This window comes from Caretta caretta, chromosome 1, assembly GCF_965140235.1.
Source record: "Caretta caretta isolate rCarCar2 chromosome 1, rCarCar1.hap1, whole genome shotgun sequence".
NCBI classification, from domain to species: domain Eukaryota; kingdom Metazoa; phylum Chordata; order Testudines; family Cheloniidae; genus Caretta; species Caretta caretta.
In genome coordinates, this window is record NC_134206.1 from 254890311 (window position 1) to 254913208 (window position 22898).

The window sequence follows — 22898 nt, forward strand, 5'->3', positions numbered from 1 at the left end:
GGTAGTTGTCATTCTCGATATTCTTTGCCTCTTCTTCTGGTAGTTATTCTTTGTTGTCATTCTCTGGTAGTTAATTTAGTATCATGCCTCACCCCGAAGAGGAAGTCTGCCAAGAAGCAGTGGCAGAGGTCTGTGGTGTGACTCTGATGTGACTGGGGGAGTCAGCACAGAGACTGGGTTGCTGTCAGCAGCTGTGCGGTCCCCTTCATGCTCTGTAACTGCACAGAAATTGCTGCTGGGGTGGAGCAAACCACTGGGGTTTCACTGCAAGCTTTTTTTCCTCTGACTGTTGCAGTGTAGGGAAGGCTGGAGGCAAAAAAAAAAAAAAACAAACAGTTTTGGCTTGTACATTTCTAAGTCTGAAGGTTCAAACAACTGTTTACATGTAAATCTCCAAACCAACAAACACATTTAGGGGAAAAACCAAAGTAAAATCTATGGAAGTTCTTTCTTTTGCTCTTGCACAGGAAAGAACTCGTTATCCAAAAATCTGTAATATCCTAGCCAGTCTCTATCCCTTCAGGTGTACAGTGCAATGTTATGGAACTATACATGTGTATGGAGGCCCACAGTTATTTGAACTATTCTTTGATTCTGCTTTGATCTATAGCAGTGGTTCTCAAACTTTTGTACTGGTGACCCCTTTCACATAGTCAGCCTCTGAGTGTGACCCCCCACCCCCATACATTAAAAATAGTTGTTTATACATTTAACACCATTATAAATGCTGGAGGCATAGCGGGGTTTGAGGTGGAGGCTGACAGCTCGCAACTCCCCATGTAATTACCCTCACGATCCCCTGAGGGGTCCTGAGCCCCAGTTTGAGAACCTCTGATCTATGGTATCTCAGAAAATGAATTTTTTGGCTCTAGTGAAAGGAGCCATGTGACCTAGAGCTTAGAGCAGTGGTTCCCAAACTTGTTCCGCCACTTGTGCAGGGAAAGACCCTGGTGGACCGGGCCGGTTCGTTTACCTGCCACGCCTGCAGATTCGGCCAATCGCGGCTCCCAGTGGCCGCAGTTCGCTGCTCCAGGCCAATGGGAGCTGCTGGAAGCGGCGGTCAGTATGTCCCTCGGCCCGCGTCACTTCCAGCAGCTCTCATTGACCTGGAGCAGCGAACCGCGGCCAGTGGGAGCCATGATCGGCTGAACCTGCAGACGCGGCAGGTAAACAAACCGGCCCGGCCCACCAGGGGCTTTCCCTGCACAAGTGGCGGAACAAGTTTGGGAACCACTGGCTTAGAGAAAGGCACTGGGAGTCAGGACTCCTAGGTTCAGTTCCTGATAGTGTTACTGACTTATTGTGTAACCTTATGTCACTTAACTGCTCTGTGTCTCCGTTTCCCCATCTGTAGAATGAAAATGAAAAGGCTTGCCCATTTCAGGGGTATTTTGAGGAGTGCTTTAATGCCTGTAAAACAGCTGGAGAGCTCTAGCTGAAATGTGTTATAGTAGTGCAAAGTATTAACAAGTGACTGCCAATGTCAGAGAAGATTGGTGACTTAAGTTCTGTAGTGTAGACATAGCCTATGTCTGCATAGCTATGGCAGCAAGGACCTAGTTTGGTGCAGCATACATCCACAGTTTTTCTGCTGGCTTGTATTTAGTGAATGTTACAGCAACCTCAGGGCCGTTCTAACTCGTGGTCAGCTGACCACAGCCAGGTATGACCAGGATGTAAGGATGCCCCAGTTCCTTTTCCCAGAATTATGCCAAGGGTACAGGAGCTCCGTGCTACCAAGGAATTCTCCCATGCAGGGTGAATTCTCAGGGTGTTGAGCCACCAACTTTATGGCCATGATGAGTTGCACAAGCAGCCAGAATGGGAGTCAGGATCTGAAACCTGTAGCACCCTGTATATACTTTGAAAATAAATAAAGTATATCCTGTAAATCCTATTGTCTTTCTGGTAGAAATCAGGTATTTCTACATCTGATGACTCTTGAGATATCAGACCTTAAGATGATCACTAATCCTTTGCCAACATGGTATTATTGGTATCAGTCTGGGACAGAACACAGCAAGTCTGAGACAGTGGAATTGTCATCCTCTTAACAGCAACAATTCTGCTGGTGAGATCTTCTACCAAACCCAAAAAGTCTCGCTGTAAATAAGATGAAGACACAGATCCACAAAGGTACTTAGGCCTAGATACCTTTCTGGAGCTGGGCCGAACTGAGATTGTCAATAATGACTTCTGGAAAGCACCACTAGAATGCTCTCAACACCAAATCATTTCTTCTTTTGCTCTTCCCTTTGGTGGGCCTAAACTGCAAAATTCTGGCCTGGATTTTGAACCCCTGAAGATAGTGGGTGTTCAAATCTGCAGGGGTTTGGTTTTGTTCTGCTCATTCTGAGACTGGGGTCAGCTATAAAATTCTAGCTTGGGCTCGACTCACTCAAATTCAGAGGGAACTTGTGCTACAAGTTTGTTTTGGGCCCATCTTATGCTTAATTTCTTCATGAGGAAAAAATCAAAATTAAATCAGCATTTCCCAAACTTTTCAAAGCTGACAGGTTTCAGAGTAGCAGCCTTGTTAGTCTGTATTCGCAAAAAGAAAAGGAGTACTTGTGGCACCTTAGAGACTAACAAATTTATTTGAGCATAAGCTTTCGTGAGCTACAGCTCACTTCATCGGATGCATCCAATGAAGTGAGCTGTAGCTCACGAAAGCTTATGCTCAAATAAATTTGTTAGTCTCTAAGGTGCCACAAGTACTCCTTTTTTCAAAGCTGAGTTTCATGTAAATGAAACCAATAGCACCCCTTACAACTAGTGTTAAAGGTCTAGCCTACATGAGCAGTCACTCCAGGCAGATTGTGTTTGGGACAGCAGAATCAGGGGAGCAGTAGGGGCTAGCACCTCCACAATGGAAAAACTGGGGGTGACTACATTTCTGCCCGCCCATGGATTGTTCTGCTATATTCTGGGAACCAGTGTTCCTTGTAAACTGGACATGTGTTGGGGGGCGGGGCACAGAGGTGAGAGTGGGACTGGATGGGATGAAATGGAATGGCCACTGCAGGCTCTGGGCTCAGGCTAGGAAGTGGGTAGGAATTTGATTGGGTCAGGCCCAGGAGCAACTACCCCTGTCAACAGATGCCAACTGCCAGGACCCCCTTTCTCAGCCTGGAGCTGGCTCCCCACCCCTGAGCAGAGCAACCACCCCCACTACCCCCATTCAAAGCAAGCTTCTGCTGCCTTTAAATTGTGTAGATCTACATAATATGATACTGGGTATGTCTACACTGCAATTAAAACCCCACAGCTAGCCTATGCCAGTTGACATAGGCTTGTGGGGCTCCAGCTAAGGGGCTGTTTAATTGTATGGTAGACATTTGGTCTTGAGCTGGAGTCCATGCTCTAGGACCTTGCGAGGTAGGAAGGTCCCAGAGCTTTGGCTTCAGCCACAATTAACCAGCCCCTGGGGGTCACGGGGCTCAGGGTGTGTCAGACGGCACTGGCCAGCCACGGATATCTAATTGCAGTGTAGACATACCCACTGTGACAAATAGGACAATCTCCTGGATAAATCTGAAGGTTTATTTTATACTTTTGGGGTCCATCGTATTTAAAAGACAATTGTTTATGTGTTATTGTGCAAGTGCATATAACTCCTCTAGATGTGACTAATGTAAACCTTGGGAAATATTAGGAACTTCAAATGATTTTTTTGAAACAATGTGAACTTGTAAAATTAAGTGGATTTCTCAGGAAAACTATGCTGGGGGGTATGCTAATATAACCCCTCTGGTTAGGCAAAGATCTCATCTATTTGAAGCTTTGCCCTGGAGAGGGGACACCTTGTCTGGCTGATTACCTATTTCCAGTCTCTTCAAAGACCTCAAACTGGATAAAGGACTCACTCACAGATTCATAGGAGTATCTGTTCTAAGCAAAGCGTGTTATGAATTTGAAACCATAGGAAAAGGGCTGCTCACCTTTCAGAGCCCACATCAGGGTTGGGGTGATCTCTGGTAAGTTTATCAGCATGCGTGTAGGTTCTTTATTGTTTTTAATAGGTTCTCTCTGTGATGCTTTTACCTTAAAAATAAAATCTGCTTGCTTAGAAAGAACTGTGTGGTAACTTAAAATTCTGGCAATTATATTGCATATCATCTGAAGGGAGAAGCGAAGCTGGCCTGCTTAGGGTACTCTTTAATGGGAAAAACACAGTGGTAGCAGGGAACTGGTCAGCCTGGAAATACCCTGGTCAGAAGGAAAAGAGATGTGGGTATCCACGCCAGAGAGGTGATGGCTGAGGAGCCTGAACTGGCTATCCTGGCTAGACCACGGAGGGGGAATACAGTACAGTTGTCCTGAACTGACAAATATTTCTGTTTTACATGCTTTGAGCAGTGAAACAGTTAACTGGCATTTTAAAATATCATTGTTGGGGTCTGAATTAGCATTCATTGAAATAAATGGGACAGTTCACAACCCAGAGCTATTGTTTCAGGCTCTTTGCAAACTCAGATGAACATTGTTGCATCACTTATGCTCAGGCCACATTGTCAAGGTTTTCGTCACAATCATAACAGCTGCTATTGTTACTTTTTGGTTTTGAAATTAAAGCTGAGGCTCTGATGAACAAGTTAGAGGCTTTTCCACCCCACTCCCAGCTAGCTCCTGAACCTCAGTGGGAATATTCTGCAAAATGCTAAATTAAGTACCTTTCACAATAAGCAACATGAAAAAAAAAATCAAAACACAATTCCAAGTGTTTATTATGTATTAAAAATACTGTAAATAAGCCATACAGTTCACTTCACAGTAACCTAAACAACTGTTAGAAACTTGAAAAGAAAAGTCAACAAAGAACAGTGCAGTTCAAAAAGTAACAACAAAATTATCTCAATGCAGTGCATCCGCCTCACTTATTAAGACTTACTTGACTTATTAGCAACTTCTCACTATGTACAGTGGGAACAGCATTACAAATAGCTGGGTATTTTATTCTTAAATATCGAAGGGAACTCCCTCTTTACCTCTGCTGTTCCCAGAAATTAGCATTTGTTGGAGGTGCTAGTTCTATGAATCATTTTCTAATGCAGCCAAAGAGTTGGTTAAAATAGGGCATGCATTACACTCTCTGTAACGTGGGCTAGCAGATATCCCCATTTACAGAGCAGTCTGCACCAAGGTATAAGTACCTTTGAAAAACAACCTTTGAAAAGTAAACCTCAGAAAGAAAGGAAATCAGAAATCCTTTTCTAGGGTACAACCCCCCAGAAAGTTTCATGTTGGAGAGGTTCTTAGAGTGCTTGAAATTCTTTAATATTTGACAGTCATTCTGATTCTCAGCCAACCTGAGGCTTGCTCGTACTCCACTGAAGTCAATGACACACTCTCACCGACTCCAGTTGTACAGAATACAGTAATACTAATTAAAGTCACTATCACCTCAGAGGCAATCTTGAAAGGCATTTTATTTAGAAACAATTCTGTTGGTATCATTCTGAATCTTCTCTTCCTCCTCCTGTGGTATTATTAGCAGGCTTAGGCCTGGTCTACAGCTAAAACATACGTCAGTCAGGGGTGTGTCGTCCCTCCCCCATGCAGCAACCTAGGTATGCTGACAAAAAACCCCAGTTTGTGTGCTTATAGGAGAGGGGTTCTATTGGCATAGCTAAAGTCACTGGAGGAGGTGGTGTTCTTACACTGGCAGAACAACTCCTGTGTCCTTGTACGTTGCATCTACACTAGGGTGCTGTGCCGGCATAGGCAGTGGTGTTTTTAGTTCCTCTCCTCAGTCTTCCTCACTCAAAGCCCTGATCATCTCCACAGCAACTAACCGTGATACCACGAAAAGGAATTACGACTTCAAGGGAGAGATTCTGACAATGTAAATAATCCCAAAATAACACGGCAAAACGTTATTGAGCCCTCTGGCAATGAATCACATCCTTCAATTCACATTCCTCTTCCCAGCCATGCTAATCTGTACATGGGGGTTTGGAGGTGCTGGGGAAAGGGGCATATGGGCACAAATATGTCTACTCTTTAGCAGTGCCATGGAACACCCCTCAGCAGCTCTCGTCTCACGTTTTTTGGAGAACTAGAGTCTGTAGGTGCCCTATACTTCTCCCCACTCCATGAGTTTTCCTGTGTGCGGTTATGTATGCATGGCAGTCAGAACTGGCTTCTTTCCCTACACGGTGGAATAAGCTGAAGAAACAGATGAGTTGCCTCAGGCCTAGTCTACACGTATTAGTTTTACCAGCATGAATATTTTGATTAAGGGTGTGTTTGTTTGGTTTTAAAACCGTAATACCACTAAAAGCCCTAGTGTGGATGCAGTTACAGCAGTATAAGGTACCTTATGCCAATATAGCTACTCCCCTTCCACTAGAGGAATAGCTAACCCAGTCTAAAGCACCTTTATATCAATATATCTATGGGTCTGTCTACACTACAGCCACCTATGCGTTGTAGCTGTGCCACCTTAGCATCATAGCGTAGATGTTTTCTACATCGACAGAAGGAGTTTTTCAGTCGATGGAGAGACGGATTAACTACAAGAGGCGGTAGTGAGGTCACCAGAAGAATTTTTCCTTTGACCTAGCTGCATCTACCCAGGGAGTTAGGTCAACCTAATTATGTTGCACAGGGCACATTTTTCACAGCCCTGAGCAATCAAGGTAGGTCTATCTAATTTTAAGTGTAGACCAGGCCAATGTCTACAGTAGGGAGATTGTGCTGCTGTAACTATACCAGTATACTTAAAGCAGTACAACTTTCTAGTGTAGACTAGGCCTTAGTAATTTACCCTACTCACCCACCTATCCATCCGAACTCACAAAACTTTTAAAAATGAAACTAAACAGAAGAGAGATCCAGGAACTAAGCAGAAACTGTCTCTAATTATGTGTCCTTGTTTTCTTTGGAGGTGTCAAAACACTGGGTATACAAAAGCTATTCTTTTAAATTCGATAACTGCACAGTTAGCACTGTTCACTTAAACTTTTTCATGTATCTTTTCTACTTTCATAAACAATCTATCCAGATCATTCCTTAGGTCATCTACCAAACTCCTCACAGACTCCACATTGTTCTCATTTGTTTCTATTTTCACTGAGTAAGCAACTAAACTATCTACTGCAGTTCTTATCATTTTCAAGTCAGATTCAACTTGATTGACAGAAGATCTTAATGTGTCTACAGAGCCTTCTACAGAAGACAGTTTTTCAAGATAGTCTTGAGATTGTGCTTGGCCCATCTGAGGCTTTTCTTGATCCAGCAAAGCACTAACTTGTTTCTGGATGTTATGAAGTGCATCAGCAGAGTCTGGTAGGTCACTCACACTTCTTCTCAGTTCATCAACATCATTGTATAATGAGAGCTGAGATTCACTAAGACTTTGCACAGTGTCTGTTATTGAACGTACATCACCATCTGAGGTACTACGCAGAGATGCAATGGCTTCTTCTAGAGTTGCTAGCTTTCTTTCATACGCTTCGTGCTTAGAAAGAAGTGATTCCATCTTTTCAGTCTGTTGAGCATCAGTAGAACTTAGAGACTGAAAATTGTCTTCTACACCTCTGAATCTGAATTCAAAGCCTTCCCTGTTCTTTTCAAGGGTTTCTAACACATTTTTGGAGAGTACATTTTCTTCCTGTTTGTTAAGGTTGGCTTTAATTTGCTGTAAATCTTCATCCAGTCTTTTAATCTCATCAGGGAGCTGCATAATGGATTCTTCAGCTTTAAGAACTTTCTCTTGAAAAGCTTTCAATGAAAGGTGTTCTGTGTCTGCAGTCTCTTTGAACGTCTCAAGTTCCTGTTTGAGATTGACTAATGCTTTGATTTCAGTATAAACATCCGATTCCATGGACTCTATTGTACTTTTCAGAGACTCTATGGCCTTCTCTTTGGTTTTCATGGATGTTTGCATCTCATCAACAGCATCTTTCAGAGCCTTTAATTCATGTTTATACACATCTGTTTCTCCCAGTGAAGCCACCTTTGCTTTCATATCATTGATTTCATTTTGGCTCCTTTTCTGGACTTCAGTGAATATGGCAATGTTATCGTTGATAGACCTGGTCAACTCTGTTAATCTTTCTTCCACAGTGTTTTCAAGTGACATGAAGTCTCGTTCTCTTGCATCCTTTACCACATGGATGCCATCAGACAGGTCTTTCAGGATTTCATTTTGTAGTTTTTGAAGAACCTCACTGATTCGATTTATTTCACTCTCCCCTTGTTTAACACTCTTCTCAGTAACTTCTTGTTTATGCTGAGCACTTTTCATCATGGATTCAAAACCTCCAAATGTGGCTTGAAGAGAATGCACCTAAAAACAGAAATCCACATATTTTCAACTTAAATTTTCATCTTATGTTAGTTGATGAGGATGTCGCTATCTACCTAATTTACGTATAACCCCCACTATTGTAGTATCTGAGCACCTCAGAATCTTTACTGTTCCCTCCCTCAAGCATTCTGGTGATACTGGGAAGTACTATTATCAAATAGGAAACTGAGGCACAAAGAAACAAAAGCTTGGGCTACACTGGAAAGTTATACCAGCATAGAGGAGTTGGAGAGAGGTGTGAAAAAACACACCCCTGACCGACATAGTTACGGCTGACAAAACCCCCAGTATAGATGCAGGTATCTTAACAGAAGAATACTTCCAGCCAAGTGGCTACCGTTGTTCAGGGTGGTGGTGTTCCTACACTGGCAGAATAACTCCTTCCGTTGGTATAGGCTGCATCTATGCTAGGGGGCTATGCCAGCACAGATATGCCCAGCAGGGGATGCAGATGGAGCCCTATGCCCAGGGGCCGCACTGAAGAGCCAGTGTCCAATAGAGGGACCAGCGCTCATGGGGTGCAGCCTTCTGCTCCCCTCCTGACCCCGGCCCATCAGTGCAGACAGAGTCTGTGCAGGGAAAGTGGACAGACTGGTACTGAAAAAGGGTTGGGGTCAGGAGGAGAACTTGTCCTGCACAGGCTCTCTCAGGAAGGGGTGCAGATGGGGCTCTGTGCCCTGGGGCTGTGCTGATGGGCCAGGGTCAGCAGGGGAGCTTCTCTGAAAAATTCCCAAGTCCTGAAAAAGCCAAAATTGAAGTGAAGTCTGTAAAACCCAAATAGTGGCTTTTTCAAAACTCAGAAATTCTTCTGAGAACATTAAGGGCTTTGCCTATTTGGTATGAGCTGATGGTTTCAGTCCAGCTCCCTGTCCAAATCACAGAAATTACCTCCACAGTTGGCACTGACTGGCACATTTATTGACAGTCTCAGCTCAGAGGCCAAGGCATCACTGGGCATGAAGACTGAACTACCTCTCCCACCTAGAATAAGGATCTAGGCATATGAATGGGAAAGCTTGCATGACCATTGCCTGGCTGGTCCCGTTCTGCGGATAAACAGAATTTCAGGCTTTGGGTCTATGAAAGTGGCACGTTCCATAAGCACTAAATTCACACAATTTAAAAAAACCCAAGTGATTTTAAAAACTCACACCGACTTCAGTGGGGATCCTGCACAAAAGAACTCTTACAGGTTTTGGCTGTGTGGCAGTGGTGAATAATGCATGCTACAGGAATCCTGGAGATGCTGTCTTGGCTCATTCCCTGCTACACATGTGGAGTGTGCATTAATCAGTACTGCCATGCGGTCTGTCAGGTTTATTGATTAGATAAGCAGCTTCAGACCTGGTTTCATTTTGTAAATAACATTATTAAATGAATGCACTTAAAAGAAAATATCTTATTTTTAATTATAAAAGGCCAAGTCATGAGGTCTTCATTCAGCTCCCAAGCCTACAAACATTTCCCACATGAGTTAGCTCATTAATTTAGTTACTAATGAATAAGTAAGTTATTCAGATACATGTCTGCAGGTTTGGATGCTCAGGTTGAACCTCCCTTGGTTTCAGTGGGAGTCTGAGCTGAGTAAGGACTGCAGGATTTGGCCAAAAGTCTTTTAATTTTGTTTTAAATGCAAACATTAAGTGATATACTGTTGATAGGTCCAAGTAATCCCCAAACTTTACAGGTGACCTGCAAAGGAAGCACGGTTTTACTATCCTTTTTTTCTTCAGGATGTATAGAGAAGGGGTAAAAGATTTCTCCCCATCCTCCAATTTTTTTCAAAGTCTACTAAATTTATTCCTTAGGGCTTGTCTTCACTACTGTGCTGCGCCAATGTAGCACGTCTGGTGAAGACACGCTACGTTGACAGGAGAGTGCTCTCCCGCAGATGTAATTACTCCACCTCAGCGAGAGGCGGAAGCTATGTCGGTGGGAGAGCATCTCCCACTGATATAAAGCATTGTGTACATCGCGCTAAGTCGATGTAACTTACGTCACTCGGGGGTGGTTTTTTCACACCCGAGCGATGTAAGTTACATCAACTTAAGCAGTAGTGTAGACAAGCCCTAAGAAACACCAGGTATAGTATCATAGCTATTTCTTGTTTTGCTGGAGCACCAAAGGGAGTTTTCTCAGCCTTCTGTTGAAGGGATAAGAGTATTTGAATCTTTAACAAAGACAGTCTTTCTCCCAAACATTTGTCAGGTGTCTGAGGTAAATGGGTGTTAACAAAAAGCAAAGTTTTAAATAGTTTGTTCAAAAATCAAATTCCCTCTCAATTGCTCAAGTTTCAATCTAATTTGATTATGTTATAATCTCACTGCTTCTCCAGTTGTTCAGGAAAAACAGAGTAGATAAGACCTGATATTTCTAATAGAAAAATAAGCAGGAAGAAACCCACTCTTGAATCCTACCTTGTCCATGCCCTAACTCCTTACCACAGTTGCCAACTTTCATGCGGTAAATAAGCACCCCGACTTTCACAATAAGCCAAAAATCAAGCTAATCCCATTTCAAAACTAAGCCAAAACAAGCCAATCCCTAAGAACCCCAATACTCTATGTGACTAGATCCCCCTGGCCTGCAGTCTGGGACCGTGGTGGGCCTGCTGTGTACCTCTGACTCTCTCCCCCACTTGCCCCTGCTTGCCGGGAGCCAATCAAAAAAAGAAGCAACAAGCTAAAAGCTGGCCAACAAGCAACTCACAAGCCAATTAAGCCAAAAACAAGCCCAATTTCTGCAGCTTTTTTGAGGGTTTGGCATATCTGCTCCTTACCCTTCTCGCCTCAAAAAAAAGTCCCAGGCCGCCTTCATATATCAGAAAGAACCAAAAAGGGCGTGGGGGGGGGGGAAGAGGGGGAAAGAATCCTTTCCTTTGCAGGCCACCTTTAAAACTTAAAGGAAAGATGATTACATTTTAAGCAGTTTGTACCCTGAAGGTCTTACATGAGACTAGAAAGAAATTAAATGGGAAAATGTGAATAATAATGTTACTCAAATTGCTATGTGGCAATGGTTATTAAATTGATAATGTGGTTCTATCAGTAGTTACCGCCCAGTGGTCTTTCAGTCTGATTTTACCATATACAGAGTTTTTCACTACAGAACTTTTTTCTGTATCTCTTTAAAGTTGTCATGTCACACGTCAGGTGTTTATAAGCCTTACATAGTGCAGGGAAACTATTGCTCACCTATCTCCTCCTGCAGACACAGCTGTAAAATTAAACTAATGTGCTAAGTTCATCCTATTAACTAACCTGTCTCCAAATGTTACTGTTATCGGACCAGAGAATCTGGCTCTCTAATGTCACAATGTGCCAGGTCAGGCCTAAAGTGCCAGATGTGGCCAGTGGAGGATTCTCTGTAACTGAAAGTCTTTAAAACATGATTTGAGGACTTTGGTAACTCAGTCAGACGTTATGGGTCTATTACAGGAGTGGGTGGGTGAGGTTCTGTGACCTGCAGTGTGCAGGAGGTCAGACTAGATGATCATTATGGATCCTTCTGGCCTTAAAGTCTGTGAGTCTATGAGACAGATCCCCACCCTCTTTCCTGACATAGGGAGAAGGGTGTTTGTTGGGGCATGGTAGAATGGAGCTCTACTATGCCTGATTCTCCTCTTGTAATGACCCTGATGGACCATATGCCAAGTGATGTAGGTTGAAGCTGTTCCCCTGCACCTTTAACTTACTACAGGGCCACGTGGTTGAGGATCAGAGCTCTAATGTAAAATAGAATCAAGCCCAATATAGTCAAGATAGACCAATTTCTAATTTAATTAATCTTAATAATCTTGTACTCAGCCTATTTACTCTAAATGGCTTGCTGACCCCTACATGAGCCCTTTGCAAGAAAGGGATAAAACCCTAACTTCAAAATAACAGTTCACATTCATTATAAAACAAGGGTTTGGAATGGCTTCCATTTGAGAAGAGATTAAAAAGATTAGGGCTGTTCAGTTTAGAAGAGAGATGACTAAGGGGGGATATCATAAATGTCTATAATGTCCATATATGTCTATCATGAATGCTGTGGAAAAAGTGAATCAAGAGGTGTGTGTCTAGCTGTGCCCCCAAAGGCATGGATTTCAATCACAGTCTTTGAAAGGCTTAATATCATATACAAGACAGAAAAATATTCTTCTACTGACAACCAGTTTTCTCCTTTAAAAAGTCATGTTAACATGTCAAATAATCTTAGCTCCTCTGTAAATTGTGCTAAAATAATCTTTGCTCCTCTGTCAATTGTGCTATACTACAAAGACTAACTACAACTTTCCACATAATTTCCTTTCCCTTCCTACAGCTGATGTGAATAGCAGATGAGCTTATATAACTCTTACTTCTGACAATGGCTCTGTATGGCAAAAGACCAAAGAGGGTGGAGGACGGAGTTCCCTCAAAGCAGCCTAAACTGGCAGTGCTATATAGGTGTAGCACAGTATCCTACAGTGATATTAGGCCATGAATTGATCTCCTCCCTCTGCCTTTCATCCTTACATTAGAAATGCATGCCTAATGTTAGCCATCCTTGACACACAGGTAGGTGGAGTTTTATCTCCCTTTGGAACTAGAACATAGATATAAGAGCTGCCAAACTGGGTCAGACCATGGTCCATCTTGCCCAGTATCCTGTCTCCAACAGTGGCGTGTACCAGAGCTTCAGAGAGAGCGTACAGAACAGGGCAATTTTGGAGTGATCCATCCCTGTCTTCCACTCCTGACTTCTGGTAGTCAGGTTTAGGGTCACTCTGAGCATGGTTGCGTGCGTCCCTGACCATCTTGGCTAATAGCCATTGATGGACCTATCCTCTATGAATGTACCCAGTTCTTTTTTTAACCCAGTTATACTTTTCACCATCAGAGCATCCCAAGGCAATGAGTCCCACAGGTTAGCTGTGTGAAAAAAGTACTTCCTCTTGTATTAAACCTGCTCCAATTAATTTCATCAGGTGACCCCTAGTTTTTGTAGTGTGGGAAAGGGTAAATAACACTTCTTTATTCACTTTTTCCACAGCATTCATGATTTTTTAGAGTTTTATCAGATCACCCCTTAGTCACCTCTTTTCTAAACTGAGCAGCCCTAATCTTCTCTCCTTGTATGTTCCAAACCCTCGATCATCTTTGTTACCCTCCTTTGAATCTTTTCTAGTTCCACTATATCCTTTTTGAGATGGGGAAACCACAACTGGACACAGTATACAAGGTGTAGGCACACCTTGGATAGCTAATTATTTAAAACATCATTTGTGCGCCTCTCTCTCAGAGCCTGGTATTAACTTGTGATTTTGGCCACAGCAATCCAGAGATGAAGGGAGCACATTTTACATATCCCTATGCTTGGTAGGCCTCAAGACAAATTAAGGCTGGGATTTTCAAAGGGACCTAAGGGAACTAGAAACCCAAATCCCATAGATTTTGAAAATCCCAATCTAAATATTGAAACTAGTAGAGTGATGCTGATATTTCCAATAACCTCAGCCTTCCCTTTGATAAGCAAGGGAAGAATAAAAGAGACACTGCCTGGTGTTACAGCACCTGAATTCGAATTGCTCTCTTTCAGAAAAAGCTCTCCTTAAAAATGTCTTGTTGCTACAGAACAAAATATTAGCCCTGGGAAATGATGGCTGTAACAGGCTGCTCAAGAGAGAAATGATAGTATGATTACGTCTAGGAACTTAGGCGTGATCTACACTATAAAGTTAGGCCGTGTCTACACTGCCACTTTACAGCGCTGCAACTGTCTTGCTCAGGGGTGTGAAAAAACACACCCCTGAGCGCTGCAAGTTTCAGCACTGTAAAGTGCCAATGTAGATAGTGCACTGGCACTGGGAGCCGCACTCCCAGCACTGGTAGCTACTCCCCTTGTGGAAGTGCTGTTTTTTGTTGTTGTTTTTTAATAGCGCTGGGAGACCTCTCTCCCAGCGCTGGTGCCGTGACTACACAGCCACATTAAAGCGCTGCCGTGGCAGTGCTTTAACGTGGCTAGTAAAGACATGCCCTGCAGACAGCTTTACTACATTGCTCAGGCTGTGAAAAATTTCACACCTTATGCAGTGTAGTTAACCCAACCTAAGGCCCGCTGTACACACCACTAGGTTGACGGAAGAACCCTTTCCATCCCTATAGAGTTTAAGCTACAGTGACACCACTGCACTTTATTGATGTCTAGTGTAGACATAAAGAACTCTACTTTCAGTGAGTGCTTGATGAGAGAGGGATGGTATGTGTGGAAGGAAAACTAAAACTTCAGTGTTGCACTGTCTTGGCTCGCTCTCTTTTGTGCTCACACAGAACACACTCACAGCAGCCAGCTCCTGCCTGTTGAGTAAGTAGAGGACAGAAATTGATCTGAATTGTGTGCCTACGAATTTCACAGATCAGGACTCCTCTTAGTTTAAATCCCTTGTCAGCTATTAGAGGACAAATAGGCTTGTGGTGATGGCACTGGACTGGGACTCAAGAGATCTGGCTTCTGTTCTTGGCTCTGCCATAAGCTGTCTGTGAGATCTTGGCCAAATCACATAATCTGGCTGAGCCACAGCATCCAATCTGTGAAATGGAGAAAACAATACTTTCCTTCTTCACAAGGATGCTGCAAATCTGATTCACTAGAGTCTGTGAGTTGTTCAGATACTGAAGTGATGAGTGCCATAGAAAATACAATAAATAATTATATAACTACCTAAGTTCTTATACTGAGGCTATGTATTATATTCCTATGTCATACATGCCAAGCTTTTGATCCCAGTATCTCCCTTCCCCCATATATCTTTAAACAAATATTAGGCAAATTAAAATGTTGTGCCTGTCACGTTCGTCAGTACCATGTGAACTTGAAATCCAGCCAGCATGAAAAACTGAGTTCTACAATCACATATGCATTGTAGGTGTTTTTCTTTCCCCTGTTGCTGTGTAAAAGACCCACACAAACAAACAAGAAACTGACCAACTAAACCCCCTATCCTGCACACTGACCCCCTGTGGGCAGATTCTTCACCTACATGGAAACACCTGATCCCCATGGATCAGCTTACAGTTCGATGCCCTACTGATCACACAGGGGAAACAGTGAAACTGAATGACTATACACAGGGTGCTCTCAGATGTACAAAACCCACAAACTGAAAAAACAGACATTTTTTCTCTGATCCATTTCAGTTATAATAATCTCAGGTGTTACTGTATGTAACACTTCCTAACAGAAGTGCGATTTTTATTTTAAGTTGACAGTATTTCTAACATTTTTTTAAAAAGTGAAATATTTTAAGCCATCCTGAAAGGTGTGGGAAGTGCATTGCACTGCCATGCCTGAAGCCCTAGCCTAGAAGTGGATTCCGTTTGAGCAAAAATAGCATCCTCCAGTTTCAAGGAAAAGGGTACCTCTCTGATCAATTGGGCCACACACTTCACTGACTACTTCATTACACTCCTGTGGAAATCAGTTGCAACAGAAGTTGCTGGTCTCATCCTCTTGGCTGGAGATAATGTAGGAATTTGGCAGACACTGTAAGCAGTGAGGGTGCAGCCAATCAGCAGTTCTGGTGCTACCGCTATTGCTTTTTAAAACAGGTGGGATTTTTGCTTTTCATAGTGTGCAGCAAATTCGACTGCCACTGAAAACTGCAGGAAAATAAGGGTGATGCATAGTCAAAAACAGTGACAGGGTGAAAGCAAAACATGCTCTGCTGCTATCTATGGTGTAGGAATAGCCAAGATTACTTCGATATAACTCAGGGGTGTGAATAAGCCACCCTCTTGAGCAACATAGGTTACACTAACCTGAGTGCCAGTGTAGACAAGGCTAGGTTGGCAGGAGAGCTGCTCTGCTCCCGACACAGCTACTGCCTGGGGGGGGGGGGGTGGATTTATTAGGGCTAGTCTACACTGGCAATGCTAAAAAACTGCCACAGCAGCGCTTTAATGTGGCTTGTGTGGTGGCGGTGCTCAGCGCTGGGAGAGAGCTCTCCCAGCGCTCTAAAAAAAAAACCCACCCCCATGAGGGGCAACGCTCCCAGCGCTGGTGCACCGTCCACACTGGCGCTTTAGGGGCGCTTAAACTTGCTGTGCTCAGGGGGGGTGTTTTTTCACACCCGTGAACAAGAGCGTTGCAGCGCTGTAGCGAGCCAGGGTAGAGAAGCCCTTCGCCAGGAGAGCGCTCCCCAAGGGCACAGAGCGTCTTCACCGGACGCAGCCCTTCTCCTGGGGACTAGCCCTTTGTCTGCTCCTGCCGAGCGCCGGCACCGCCTCGCCTCCAGGCTCGGCCTCCCTCTGCCTTCACAGCAATGGAGTCGCCAGAGTTTGGGGAGCCCTGGCAAACTTTGCGAGCGCCCCCCGCCAGTTGAGGGGTTGGCGGGTGGACAGAGAGAAACCACCCACCTCCTTGCCCTTACCTTCTGCGCGACCCCCTCCAGGGCGCGGGCCAGCTCCTCCCGCTGCCGCGCCGAGCCCTCGTGGCGCAGGCTGAGCTGGCCGAGCTGCCCGCGGAGGTGCTGCACGCCCCAGCCCGAGAACGCGGCGGCTGCCACCAGAGCCAGGGAGAAGAGGAGGTTCAAAGCCCTGCCCAGGCTGCAGGCGGACGGGCGGCCTCCCGCCGCTTTGCTCCCCTTGGCGGGAGCCGCCGCCTGCTGCTGCTTCTTTGCCACGTCATCCGCGCCGCCGGAGTGGGACTGGGTTCCCTTCTCCGAGCCGCTGCCCTTGCTGCTGCGCTGTCTGGCGGCGGACATGCCGGCTGGGAGGGCGGGCGGCGCAGCTGCTGCCCAGCGAAAGAGGCCGGCGGCGCTTTAGGCGGGTTAATCAGCGCGGGCTCCGCGGGAAGGGCTCAGCGCTGCGGGACCGAGCCGCTCTCGCTCCCCATTCAGTCCGGGCAGAGGCTATGGGGTAGGAGGGTGGGGTGGCTCCAGCCACAGGAGCCGGGGCTTCCCCGCCCCGCTGCACACCCAGCGCCGCCTCCCCAGCCCGGCGAGAAGGGGGAGCTGCCACGCACACCGGGAGGAACCAACCCAGCTCCATTCCCCAGCGAGCCCTTACGGGGGAGCCATGCAGTTAGGGTGACCAGATAGCAAAGATGAAAAATTGGGACGGAGTGTGGGGGGGGTAATCGGCGCCTATATAAGAAAACCTCCCAAATACCGGGACTGTACTTATGAACTTGGGATATCCGGTCAAACTACATGCAGTGCTGCGGAGAGGAGAGACTAGCAGCCCTTGCCTCTGTGGCATTTTCTGTTTGAAGTCTACTAACCAAACTATAGGCAAGGGAGCCACACCTACAGTTAAGGCCCTGTCCACACTGACAAGTTTCTGTGCAGTAAACCGGCTTTCTGCATTGTAACTCCCCAGGTGTACACACTGCCAAGCCACTTAGTGCACAGAAACTGCACAGTTGCAGCGCTTTAAAAAAACCACCCAGACAAGAGGCGTACGGCTTTCTGCGCCGGGGGTACAACGCCACCGTGCCACTGTAGACACCCTAGTCGATTACAGCGCTGTGACTGGCTTACTGGAGGTATCCCGCAATGCCTGTTCTCACCTCTCTGGTCATTGGTTTGAACTCTGCTGCCCTGGCCTCAGGTGACCAACCGTCATCCCCACTCTGTACATTCATTTGCAAATTTGAAAGTCCCCTTCCTGTTTGCTTGGTGATGCGTTCAGTGGTCCCAGCGCATCTTTTCAGGTGGCCATGCCTGTTCCACGCACCAGGCGATCTCCCACTTGGAGCAATGCGAGCTGCTGGACCTCATCAGCATTTGGGGAGAGGAGACTGTCCAGTCCCAGCTGCGCTCCAGCTATAGGAATTATGATACCTATGGCAGATTTCACGATGCATGACAGAAAGGGGCCATGACCGGAACACACAGTAGTGCAGGGTCAAAGTGAAGGAGCTGCGGAACGCCTAGCACAAGGCACGGGAGGCAAACTGCCGCTCTGGAGCTGCACCCCCGAGCTGCCGGGTCTACAAAGAGCTGGATGCAATACTTGGCGGCGACCCCACCTCCACTGCGAAGGCCACTGTGAATACTTCAATGGCTCGCATGCCACTCAAGAGTGGACCGAGCCAGGAGGAGGAAATCTTGGACGAGAATGTGGAGGGGGACCCAGAGGCAAAGGACAGCTCGGAGCTCAGAGATGCATGCAGCTAGGGGCTCTTTTCTACCCCAGAGGAGGCTAGCCAGTCACAGCTGTTGGATGTTGGTGAAGCACAAACAGGAGAGGAGGCCTCTGGTAAGTGGATTTGATTTTGGGAATCACTGAAGAGAGTTGTTGGGTGCAGAAGGCATAGGTGCAGACTTCCCCGCTTTCCCCTGGGTGCTCAACCCCTCCCCCCCACACACACACACTCTGCCCCTGGCCCCAGCTCTTCTCCACCCCCATTCCAACCCCTTCCCCAAAGTCCCCACCCCAATTCCACCCCTTCCCTGCCCCTATTCTGACTCCTTCCCCAAATCCCCGCCCCGGCCCTGTACTTCCCCACCTCCTCCCCTGAGCGCGCCATGTTCCCGCTCTTCCCCTTCCCTCCCAGCACACCGCCAAACAGCTGTTTGATGGCAGCCAGGGGGAAGCGCTGGGAGGTAGGCAGAGGAGCAGGGATGTGGCGTGCTCGATGGGGGGAGGACTCCCACTACAATCAACACCCATGCCTCTGCAGGTTGGCCCTGCTGAAGTACAGTACCTGCTGCATTGTACTCCAAAGGAGAAGGTTGGATATGATCTCTGGACATACATGAATCTTTAGCCGCCCCGGGACCCCACCTCCTCCTGGGACCTTCCCTTCCCCCATCCCCCTCACTGCTGATGGGGTTTTTTTGACTCTCTCCTCCGGTTGTTGTTTTTTAATAAAAGAATTGCGTTGATTTGAAAGCAATCTCTATTCTCTTAATTGAAAGCAAACAGAGCCCTGCAAAGCAACAGCCAATTATGTTAAAATTTCATATTGCATCGTCTGCACCAATCACAATCATCTCCTAGCATTGCAAGCACTCCAAGCATAGCAACAAATATTAGTGGCTTTCAGCTTCAAATTGCTGCTTCAAGGCATCCCTGATCCTTATGGTCCTGTGCTGCCCCCCCTCTAATAGCCCTGGTCTCTGGCTGTTCACACTCAGCCTCCAGGCATTGAGCCTCTGCGGTTCAGCCCTGAGAGAAGCTTTCACCCTTCTCTTCACAAATACTGTGGAGCATACAGCACACGGCTATAAGCATAGGAATATTGTCATCGGCCAGGTCCAGCTTCCCATAGAGGCAGCGCCAGTGGGCCTTTAAATGTCCAAAAGCACACTCAACAGTATTTCTGCACTTGCTCAGCCTGTTCTTGAACTGCTCCTTGCTGCTGTCAAGATGCCCTGTGAATGGCTTCATAAGCCACAGTATAAAGGGGTAGGCAGGGTCTCCCAGGATCACACTGGGCAGTTCGACTTCCCCTATGGTGATCTTCTGGTCTGGGAAGAAAGTCCCTGCTTGCAGCTTCCTGAACAGGCCAGTGTTCTGAAAGATGTGTGCGTCATGCACCTTTCCGGACCAGCCTGCGTTAATGACCGTGAAACGCCCACGGTGATCCACAAGCGCCTGGAGAACCATTGAGAAATACCCCTTGCAATTAATGTACTCAGTGGCTAGGTGCCAGAATTGGAATATGCGTGCCATCTATCATCCCTCCGCAGTTAGGGAAGCCCATTTGTTCAAAGCCATCCACAATGTTGTGCACTTTGCCCAGATTCACAGTCTTTTGGAGCAGGATGCGATTAATGGCCCTGCACACTTCCATCAACACGAGTCCAGCGGTCAACTTTCCCACTTCGAACTGGTTAGCAACCAATCAGTTTTCAGAGTAACAGCCGTGTTAGTCTGTATTCGCAAAAAGAAAAGGAGTACTTGTGGCACCTTAGAGACTAACCAATTTATTTGAGCATGAGCTTTCGTGAGCTACAGCTCACTTCATCGGCAGTTTCCACGGTATGCATCCGATGAAGTGAGCTGTAGCTCACGAAAGCTCATGCTCAGATAAATTGGTTAGTCTCTAAGGTGCCACAAGTACTCCTTTTCTTTCAACCAATCAGTAGCATTCTGGAATAGCCAGCTTTCACAGTGCAATCATCATGCGCTTCTCCAACGGCAGGGCAGCTCTCATTCTTGTGTCCTTGTGCTGCAGGGCTGGGGCGAGCTCATCACACAGTCCCATGAATGTGGCTTTCCTCATCTGAAAGTTCTGCAGCCACTGCTCGTCATCCCATACGTGCTTCATGATGTGATCCCACCACTCTGTGCTTGTTTCCCAAGCCCCAAAGCAGCGTTCCACTGTGGTCAGCACCTCCATGAATGCCAAAAGCAATCTCATGTCGTAGCTAGTATGCGTGGCGAGATCAATGTCGCACTCCTCTTGCCTTTGTAGTTTAAGGAATAACTCCACTGCCACTCGTGATGTGTTGGTCAGAGCGAGCAGCATACTAGTCAACAGTTCAAGATCCAGTCCTGCAGCCTGAAGAGGCAGGGTGCGCAGTACACAAACCATTGAAAGATGGCGCCAAATGCGGACAGAAGCACAGGGATTGCTGGGATGCAAAGCAATGTATCACTGGGCATTGGGACAGGACCCAGGGTGCCCCGCAACCCCCCTCCATCTTCCTACAACTCTTAGCAGCAGAAGAGGAAGAGATGCTCTGTGGGATAGCTCCCCAGAGTGCACTGCTCCGAATACCGCTGCAAGTGCCGCAAGTGTGAACATGGTATTGCGCAGGCAGCTGTCAGTGTGAACACACAACAGTGTTTTCCCTTCAGCGCTCTCTGAGCAGTGCTGTAACTCTGCCAGTGTAGACATGCCCTTAAGGCTGCTCAACGCTTCACATTACAAGTCGCTTGTTCAGGCCAGGTCTACACTACGCATTTACTTCAGTATAACTACCTCGCTCATGGGATGTGAAAAATCCACCCACCTCCAGGGTGGCCAAGCCTCCAGGATTGTTCTGGAGTCTCCAGGAATTAAAGATTCATCTTTCATGAAAGATTATGTCATGTGATGTAACCTCTAGGAATATGTCCTACCAAAACTGGCAACCCTACCAGCCTTGCCAGCCCCAAAAGTCAGACGTGCCCCAAAGTCAAGAAAATGAAAATAATGATAAATTACATTGGTTTTTTTTTTTTCGCATGTGGCTTTTGATTTTCTGAACTCTTCCTGCCCAGCCCCAAAGCATTTGGGACAGCTGCAATGTTGCCAACTCTCCTAACAATAAGATGATTGTGCCCCCCCCCCCCCGCAAGTGCTCTCGGTTGGCTGCCAGATGATGCAGAGCTGCCAGCTTCTCCTAAGCCACAAAAAATATAATGAATGAATGCTGCTTGCCACACTCCCCAACCCCCAGTCCACGTCCAATCTGCCCTTTGCTCCTCTTGCAGTTCTAAGGGTTCTTCCCCCAGACTCCAGGTCTGCGAGGGCAGATCCAGCACATCCCTTTCTCCCCCTTCCCAGGCTGGGGAGATGGGAGGCAGCTCCAGGGGTTCTTCACCTCCTCTCCCCTTCCCAGGCTTCGTGTTGCAAGATGGAGAGGGAAGGGGGAGGAGCACAGAGCAGACTGATCACTTTTTTTCACAAGCGGGGAAGAGGGACCAGATCTCCCTGAGCTGCTGGGGACTATCTGCTCCTTCCTCTCCCCCTCCCCTACCCCAAAACACCTCTGGGCTCCTGAGGGGAGAGATAGCAACTTGTCTTCTGCAGGAGCCCTGTTTGTCTGCCTTCCCCATTTCCTCACCTCCTGGGCAAGAGCCGCCAATCAGAGAGAGCTTTTCCGTGGGCAAGACTGGCAAGACAACACTGCAGTTTTCAGTTGCTTATAACTTTGCCAATCTTTAACCATTTGGGCTGAAACTTTCTCTGCTGGGTGGCTGCTTCAGGCTGAATTTTTTGTTAAATGTCATTTCCAAGAATGAAGTTGGGCGAAATAATATGTGATTATGTATCATAATGAATACACAAAGGGAGGCATAATTAAGGTTGCACTGACAACCTGAATTCTGGTACTTCCTAATTATTGAGAGTTTGACTTTGCAACCTTATTGTTCTTGTAAAGTAGGGATTTTTTATGAAATATATACAGATAGAGACCTTTACGCTGCAGAGCTGTCCAAAAATTGGATGGAAGATGTCCTCATTTGGGATTAATTTTAAAGTTGTTTTTAAAATTTCTCTCTCTAATGCTGGATGCTTTGGTGTGTGTAAGACGTTTAAAAGGTAACCAATCTATTTCTGAATCCTCAAATGGTCCTAGAAGGAGTTGACATTATTCAGAGGAGACATGGTGGGTGGGGAGGGGAGGAGGAGATGATTTTTCTGTCTGGCTCTCTTGTCTGTCTGACCCAATGACTATTTAAGTATTTATCCACAGCAGACTGTCGTTGGATCAGAGAGAGAGTGAGTTGGTAGTCCAGTGGTTAGGGCATCCACATGGGAGACCAGGATCTAGTCCCCCTGCTCCAATCACTCTTTCATTATTTATCCACAGTGGCATAGCCTTAAGAGGGGAAATTGAGGGAGCCCCCCCACCAGAATAGATCACAGTGGAGCCTAAAACTGGGATTTAGGTGCCTAG

General features: G+C 46.2%; 1 protein-coding gene across 1 annotated transcript; it reads right to left on the minus strand.

The window, feature by feature from the left end:
* Positions 1–4709: 4709 nt before the first annotated feature.
* CKAP4 (cytoskeleton associated protein 4) lies at positions 4710–17258 on the minus strand. The gene is made up of 2 exons (XM_048832093.2): positions 16710–17258; positions 4710–8293 (listed from the first exon to the last, which is right to left on the minus strand). The coding sequence occupies exons 1-2, from the start codon at positions 17040–17042 to the stop codon at positions 6959–6961; spliced, it is 1668 nt and encodes a 555-aa protein (XP_048688050.1). The 5' UTR covers positions 17043–17258; the 3' UTR covers positions 4710–6958.
* Positions 17259–22898: the final 5640 nt, after the last annotated feature.